Raw genomic sequence first — 8,870 nt, 5'->3', positions numbered from 1 at the left:
ATCTTATAACGCAATGCAGTGCATACAGGGCATTCATTCAAATTCTCGTATTCACCGCGGTAGAGGATGCAGTCGTTAATGGATGCATGTATCTTCAGAACCTCTAAACCTAGAGGGCAGACAACCTTCTTTGCTTCATACGTACTGGCGGGCAACTCGTTATTCTTCGGAAACATATTCTTCAACATTTTCAGCAAATTTTCAAATGATGAGTCACCTACACCTTCATGTGCCTTCCATTTTAGCAAATCCAGTGTGCAGTCCAGCTTTTTCAGACTATTATCGCATCCTGGATACAACGACTTTTTGTGATCCTCTAACATGCGATCCAAATTCTCCCTATCCTTGTTAGTTTCGCAGCGTCTCCGTGCATCAGCAATGGTCCGACCAAGATCATCAGCGGGCTCATCATGTGCCTCTTCTTCACCTTCACCTAACCCTTCCCCACCTTCAGCATCGTCCTCGATGAAAGTATCACCGAAATGATCATGATAGTTGTCATCGATATCATCCCCTTCTTCATCTTCTTCCATTCTAACCCCTCTTTCTCCATGCTTGGTCCAACAATTATAGCTTCGCATGAAACCGTGCCGAAGCAGGTGCATGTGAACGTCTCTTGAGGAGGAGTAACCCTTCTGATTCTTACAGACAGCACATGGACAGATAATAAAACCTTGCTGCTTGTTCGCATTTGCCACTACGAGGAAATCTTTCAAACCCGTAGTGAACTCGCCGGAGAGTCGGGGACCGTACATCCATTGCCGATTCATCTGCATTATTATTATATAAAGTATATAATTAACCATCATGCATTTGTTAAACTAACTAGCTAGAAATAATACAAATTAAACAATGAACTACACACATGCATATTTTATCAATGACACATGAAAGGTTCAAGTTGTAACCGCGATCGCGGAGGAAAAATAAATGAGAAAGCTCAAGTGTGGCTCGGACACTTCATATCATGTTTGTTTCAGGCTCTCGGGCATTTCATCGAACACCTTGTGTGCATAGGAGGAACCAAAAGCAAACCCACCACCCCCTTCTGAAAATTGTGAAGTGAGCTGAGTGAAGTGAAGTGAGCTGAGTCCTATATATAGGGATGGGCCTTTAGTCCCGGTTGGCCTGGCCAACCGCGACTAGGATGGGCCTTTAGTCCCGGTTGGCCTGGCCAACCGCGACTAAAGGCCTTCGGGGACCTTTAGTCCCGGTTGGCCAGGCCAACCGGGACTAAAGCCCCTCCCGTCCGCCAGCTGTCGACCGAGCGCGCTGGGCCCAGATAGTTGGTCGCGGGTCTCCTCCCGAACCGCGACTAAAGACCCCTTTTGTCGCGGTTCGATTATTTTGGGGACTAATGGGGGCATATGGAAGCCTCTTTTTCTACTAGTGTAATTTTAGTTGTTAAATATAGTGCATAATTTTCTCTCTAAATTATTAAAGAGTTGGAATGTATGCTTCATTATGGATGTAGCCAATCAAGACCATAGTTGTGATTGTACTTTCTGGTATACTTTATGAGAAATATGGTGAAATGGTCGATGAACTAAGGTATATGAAAATGTTAATGTTATAAATGAATGTAAATTTGTAAGGTACTTTGTCTTCTTAAATAACACTCCCTCCGTCCCAAAATTCTTGTCTTAAATTTGTCTAGATACGGATGAATCTAATTAATATTAAAACATAACTTGATACATCCGTATTTAGACAAATCTAAGACAAGAATTTTGGGACGGAGGGAGTATCAATCTAATGATTAAAGAGTGCCAACTACTGTTCCACATTTACAAGGGGAGGCAGACATACATACCACTTAGCTATTTCATCGCTTTTTACCAGTTGAGTACATGACAACGATTAGTGTGCCCCTCGACCTATGTTGGTTAGCTAGGTTCATCCACGGCTGGATGGATAATCACATGCAATACGTATTCTTGGGCAACTTCTCGTGGTTCGTGGCATTCTAGCTCTGCAAAGCCACCCATAGGCACATGATTTTTTTTTCCGGCGCCTCATAATTCTATGTGTTTCTCCTTCATTTTTTTGTCTCAACCTATACACACGCTTATGCTGATGTAAGGAATTGTACATGGTATCAAATTTTATCAAGTGTTGGTCGTGCCTGAATGAAGGGGAAGCTTGTGTTGCCAGCCGTCTATATATATGCAGAAGAAGGGAACCTGACCTCAACTAAGGGTTGGTGTGCCATTCGATACCGCTGACTGAAACACATGTCCTACACACATGGAAGATCTTACTTCTTTATTATTCATCTTGAAGTGATTTATTGACCAGTCTTCTTTCCTAATTCTCTACTACTCTAATAAGTGCTTTAATTTGTGGCTTTAGGTTTTTGGTTCCTAACAGTCTTGGATTTTATCCTTAAGGTGGTACATGGCGTGGAGGGGCGGAGGAGGTGGGGGTTCTGGTGCCGGCGGATCTGGGGCTCTCCCCGGCCGCCCATGGGGCGACGCGAGGAGAGACACGAAGAGGCGCGAGGAGGGGCTGAGGAGGAGGTGGCGGAGGCGGAGAGACTCACCGGCGGAGGAGGAGACGCGAGACCTAGGCGGGCTCGCCAGACATGTTTATGTTTTTCACGTAGACAAATAGATCTATATATCTACTCTATTGTAAGTATGCAACCAAATGCCACGTGGTGCATCAGCCCAAACCAACGCAGACAACCAAACATGAGTGGAAAATTACTTCTCTAATGCAAGCAGCTCATATGTAGGCTATCAAACTACTCCCTCTATGATCTACCATCCAACGCGGTCCGTATCTAGTGGCGGAGCTTCTCAGGGGCCAACCTGGGCTGTTGCCTCCCCCCGCCCAAGATTTTTTTTATGAAATACCCCTTAGTATTAGGGCCATGTGTGAGGAAAAATCAGCCCAAAACACATCTTCTTTGCCCCCTAAGAATCCAGTTAGAGGGGGGGGGGGCAGGGCTTTACGGGCGTCCGGACCACTGCCACGTCCACGTCTGACCGCACTGGCCCACCCAAAACCCTCCCCCCTCTCCTGCTTCCACTCCCGCCCGACGCCAGCTGCCTGCAGTCTTGGCGTTGTGGACCAGCCGCTCCGCAATGACGTCGGCCCAGAGCGAACGTTGACCTCTGACTAGCGCTGGCATTGAAGCGTCACGGGTCTTGAACCCCGCCGCCATTCATGGAGACGACAGATGGAGGACCTGGTTGCTGAAGCGGAATATAAAGGAAGTGGACGACGGTCACCCCGTAGGATAGGTTTAGGGCCGGGTCGCTTTTTTGTCCTAAATGTTCGAAATGTAATGAAAATGTTCAAAATGTAATGAATTTTGTCCGGTTTATATGAAAATATGTTGTATTTGTATGAATTTCGTCCGGTTAGTTGAAACCTGACTTGAAATGTATGCGAGCAGCCTTGGATGGTCGCCTCCCGCACCTGTGTCCGTGAACAGATGCCGGAGCAAATTTGCGGGTCGGCGTTGGAAATGCCCTTGGATCACTAAAATAGTGATCTAAAAGATATTATACTCCCTCCGTCCGAAAATACTTGTCATCAAAATGGATAAAAAGGGATGTATCTAGAACTAAAATACGTTTAGATACATCTTCTTTTATCCATTTTGATGACAAGTATTTTCGGACGGAGGGAGTATTTCTTTACGAAGAGAGTATATGCATAACATGGGTCTTTTGCGTGCATCCACTCAGCTTGTCCCAGTTGAGCCACAGATGGAGAGAGCCAAAAATGATGCAATCTACCGAACGTCTCCTGTCTACTCTACTGAATACATGGGCAGAGTGACAAACCCCAGCAGTGCAGCAGACTTGTACTAGCATCGTGGCATGGTGCCATCCCAGGACCTCATGTCGCTGACTCACACCAAGCCGTGCACTAAATTATTGAGACTAAGAACTGAACAAACTGAATCTAACTGAAACTAAATAAAGACAAAAGTGCAGTTAACTTGGCGTGAGGTTTGCAGCACCTAACGAGGCCTACCAGCCACTCCGCTCTACCCGGCCTTGAGGCAGAGGCACTACAACCAACTTGAACTCATACGTGCAACTATCCCACCTTTACATCCACATAAACCACCATAACCACCTCCATTCTTTGACTGCCTTCCCTTGCACTCCACACTTCCTCTCTCTATATAACAAGACCAGACACCAAACTGAGGCACCCACGGCACTCTTTCCCGCCGCGCCTCCTGAGAGCACTCCAGAATGACATCGATGATCAGCACGGACGATGCTGCTGCGACAAGCCATGTCGACGCTCCAGTTCCAGGTAACAGTGTGGATCTTTTGTACCTTCTCTCTCGCACAATTCTCTCGTGCGCCCAAAGGATCGACATGATTCTGTCTGGTGCGTGCATGCATGCATGCAGTTACGACGAGGGATCACGGGGAGGCGGCGGGTGTCGCCGGCAAGGGCGCCGCGTCCGCGGAAGAGCAGGAGCAGGCGGCGGCGAGGCGCGACGTCTTCCTGCTGGCCGGGATCAGGAAGCTCATCAAGAGCTTCAGGAGCCTGTCCCACATCTTCGAGCTGTACAAGGACGAGGAGGAGGAGGACGACGACATCCAGATCGGGTTCCCTACGGACGTGGAGCACGTGGCCCACATCGGGCTGGACGGCTCCAGCAGCGTCGCCAGCCTCAGGGGGATGGACGGGGCCAGGGAGCTCCTCTCCCTCTCCACCAACATCTCCCTCCAGCAGTTCGAGTTCGCCATGGCCTCCATCGCCGCGCATGACGACCGCAGCGCCGCCATAGCAGCTAGCCCGTAATTATTTACAGTACTTAATTAATAACTGGGCCACAACTCGCGCCGCGCACGTACGTTCTACCAGTTCTTCTACGGACCCCCACGGGCGCTGTCTAGCCTACATGCTCTTCCCGTTTCTGGCCAATGCTGGCAGTCGCTACCTCAAAACAGGGATTGGCAGATGGTGGTTTACAATGGTTGCCCCGTGGTGTATATAATGTCACCAGTGGATATTTTTGTAATTTCAGACGCCAACTGCTTTGGTGTGGGACGTGAATGTACATGGTATGTCACGCACGGAGATCTCAACCATTTTTTTATCTGCAAAAAAGCAGCTTCCTTAGCTTAACCTTGTTTTTAGCAACAATATTACTTCCTTAATCACGCAAAAAAATATTACTTCCTTAACAACATAGTGGGACTTTTTTAGCTCAGATGGTTAGTCTGACATCAATAACCGAGGGTGGGGTGGAAAAAGAACTACGCAGCGGCAATGGCGGACCAAACATGGTCATGAGGATCGAGACAGCAACAAAAACTGCACACACACACACACACACACACACACACACACACACACGTGAGTTTACCAAATCAAATGGTCTATCAACTGGCGTTTGAAGAAGCAAAACCCATTGTCAGGTCAATCAAAATTCGACAAATTTCATACATTTATTGTCAGGGGTTGCAGTAAATTAATCTAATGAAAAAAGCACATCAAAAATTACTTAAACCGCTGTAGTTCTTTACCCCTTCCCAAGAATTGAAAATCTCATCGATGGCTCTCGTTACTATTGTCAATCTCCTTTCCATTATCGGGTCCTAGTGACGGAAACTTTGAGGGACATTAGACTATTGTAGCACAACGTAGCATAGCGTACAATCATAGCACTTGTTTTGAATTTAAGTCATGATACCATGCTCTGAATAATAATGATTTCAAGGTGCTGCTGGGAGGCTGAGTATTTTGGCTAAGTTATAAAAGAGATATCATTGCGTGCATTTGTTTCTTTGCCTATGCCTCCTTCTCCCATGTATTTGCTGACACCGTTTCCTTCTCTGCCTACTTCAATAATCTTGTCATACATTTGTATTTATGTTGATTGTACCTATTTACCATGACGAGATGATCAGAGAAGAAAATTTATTTAAAAACAAAGTTCAGAGAACAGTGTAGTGACATCAAAGTGTAAATTGTGGACGAAAGATATGACAGACATTACCACTAATTACTCAGGTGAAGATGGGATAGGAGCAAGTTTTGGGAAGAGACAAGCTGGGCACTTGGGATTTGATCCATCTAAAAAAATCAATTTCATGATAGAAAGTTTATGAAGATAATCGATGCATGCTTTTTATTGAATGAAATACTCAACGGATTCCCCAACAAATTCTTCAAGATTCTGTAGGAATCATCTTTCATTCTCGAGATTCTGGGAAGGGAATCATCTTTCTTCCTCACGTTTATGGGAAGGGAGTCATCTTTCACCCTCAAGATTTCGTTGGAGAAAAATTGCAAGGCTGTAAAGCATGTCATGCTGAACACTAGCAAATGACAATGATCCCTAATTTGCACGTAGCGACCATAAAGAGGTGTCTAATCTCCATACCAAGATGAACAAGCTCCGTTGTGCTTTCTTGATGCCATCGGGAGCTACTATGGGCAGCTAGAGAACACACTTCTTCCACGACGCCTCTCATTCCCTAGTATCCGTTGGTTGCTAATGAAATACATGGGAAACTACAACATGATCGGCACTCGGCAGATTGTTGAACGGCGCCGTGATGGATCTACCTCAAGCTACCTGCCTCGTCACTTCTCTAGTTCTTTCTTTTCTGTCTTTCCGTATTTAACTTATGTGTGTTTCTCTCGACCACTTCTGTGAGGCTGAGCAACCCCTTCTTCTTATGCTCCTCTTTGCATCCTCATTGACGCCTCTTGGTGTACGGCACTTAAGGGCCGCACCACTGTAATTTTCAATCCCTGTCAATGAAAAGATACACAATCTGCGTATTCACGAAAAAAAATTGTTTCTCTCGACCTCTTTGGCAATGAATGTTGAGACTGTTTTTCCACATGGAACATCAGGCCTTTGTACTACGTCCGTAAGAAAAGGAACAACGTACTACTTCGAATATCCAATTCTGAGCCCGGGCTCATCTGCACCCGGTCAAGAAATAATTCATAAATAATTCAAAAAAATCCAAAATGTTTGTGCATGGTAGATAATTTGGTGCTTGAGGTGCGCTCCAAATTTCAGAGCATTTGGACATTTGAGTAGCTCTCAGCAAAAAAGACAAATTAGGTTAGAACAGTATACGAACAGTACACTATTTTTGCCGAGAGCTACTCAGATGTCCAAATTATTTAAAATTTGGACCGGACATCACGCACCAAATTATCTACCATGGCAAAAAAAATTAGATTTTTTTGAATTTTTCTAGTATTTGTTTTGATTTTTTTTATTCAGCGCAAATGCAGATGCTCCTGGGAGCCAGAACGCCTCACTCCTACTACTTCCGTATTTCTGAAGCAATATGTTTTGATAGCTCCACCAAACGAACAAGTTCATATAAATCCGTTATTGACTTATTGTTCATCGTAGTATGTTATTTATAAAATGTCATAACAAAAAAGCCACCACTCAGGGGATGTAGCTCAGATGGTAGAGCGCTCGCTTAGCATGCGAGAGGTACGGGGATCGATACCCCGCATCTCCACGATACTTTGTTGTAATTTCTGTATATATTTTTTTGACAAATGTACTTTCTGTGTTGAAAGATTTTTTTTTTGGACGCAAACGTAGTACCAGTGGGCCGTCCAAGTGTGTACGTGGGCCATTCACACGGCCCAATAGATTTTTCACCCCTTCCTAGAAAAAGGTTCGCTTCAGAAAATCAAGGCCATGTTGCGATGCACGCAAGAAAAAACATCGGTTCTTATTCTTTTTGAAAATGGAACACCGGATTCCATTAGTCCGGCTCAGCTAAGTGACTGGCCACCAAGACATTTGCATCGACTGGTATAGACTCCAACCACAACTGTCGGAGTACCAAAGAGCTAGCTCCACGAGAAGCTGTACCATGAGCTACTTTATTACTACACATGCCCGAGGGCTAAAAGTGTAAACAATCGAATTATTTCTACTCCTAATGTCTTCATGGTTTTTTTCCTTCTATTTTCGTCTCCACTCTCCCTATGCACCACCAAAAAGAAACCCCATCCCCGCACGAAACTTCGCTCCTCTCAATCCCCGCAAACTCCCAGTGTAGACGTACGATCTTCCTGACGCAGCCGCACGAGATCGTCGACGCCGCCGCCGACGTCCAGGATTGACTTCTCTCGCTGCCACGATCGTGCGAACTCCCTGCTGCCGATGAATGGGATCACCGCCACCGACCTCCGGGATCGGCGTCCCTCGCTGCCGCCGACGTACGTCCGGGATCGGCGCCCTCGAACTCCCAAAGGAGAGGTCGTCGACGACATCTGGGATCGACGCCACGGACGTAAGGGGTCATCGCCGTCGACGTCCGGCATCGACTTCTCTCGCTGACGTGAGTGATGTGGTCACCTATTACAGGTAGGGTCAAGGACCCATCATTTGGGACCCACATGGGGCCATCACCATCATAGGCAAGTCCCTGGACCATGCCAACATTCAGATGCATACGTCAGGACGTTCACTTGGACGGCTCGCGGCACTCGGACAACCACACGTCACTTGGGTGATGTACCACCACTCCGACATAGAAGGCGCTGAGCCTCCACGAGCGGCACCCGCATGTCGGGCGGCGCTGGATAGTCTGCCTCGTAGAGGAGGCGAGCCTCCGCCTCATGCAGGTGGCGGCGCCGAAGCCGTTGGCTGCCGCTCCGTCGCCGAGGAAGCGCTCGGCCATGATCGCGGCTTGAGACGGGGAGAGAGAGGGCATCGATGGCGAAGAAGAGAGGGCCGTCGGCGGCAAGAGAGAGAGGTTGCGGGGGGCAAGTGTGCGGCCATCGGTGAGGGAGGGCTGGCTTTTATAGCGGCGAGTGGGCGGCGAGCGGGCGGCAGCAGTGTGGACGCGTGGTGGGAGGGGCGGGACGCGCGGCGGTGGCGCGCCTTCACTCCGCCG

General features: G+C 47.2%; 1 protein-coding gene and 1 non-coding gene across 2 annotated transcripts; both read left to right on the top strand.

Moving 5' to 3' along the window:
- Nucleotides 1-4,173: 4,173 nt before the first annotated feature.
- On the top strand, nt 4,174-5,106 carry LOC109780710 (uncharacterized). Its single transcript, XM_020339291.2, has 2 exons — nt 4,174-4,281; nt 4,382-5,106. The coding sequence occupies exons 1-2, from the start codon at nt 4,218-4,220 to the stop codon at nt 4,777-4,779; spliced, it is 462 nt and encodes a 153-aa protein (XP_020194880.1). The 5' UTR covers nt 4,174-4,217; the 3' UTR covers nt 4,780-5,106.
- Nucleotides 5,107-7,405: 2,299 nt separating this feature from the next.
- Nucleotides 7,406-7,478, top strand: TRNAA-AGC (transfer RNA alanine (anticodon AGC)). The gene has a single exon. It is a non-coding gene; the product is annotated as a tRNA-Ala (tRNA).
- The last annotated feature ends 1,392 nt before the right edge of the window (nt 7,479-8,870 follow it).

Source organism: Aegilops tauschii, chromosome 3, assembly GCF_002575655.3.
Source record: "Aegilops tauschii subsp. strangulata cultivar AL8/78 chromosome 3, Aet v6.0, whole genome shotgun sequence".
NCBI classification, from domain to species: Eukaryota; Viridiplantae; Streptophyta; class Magnoliopsida; order Poales; family Poaceae; genus Aegilops; species Aegilops tauschii.
Note: the sequence above shows the minus strand (reverse complement) of the source record. Positions and strands in the feature narration are given on the sequence as shown.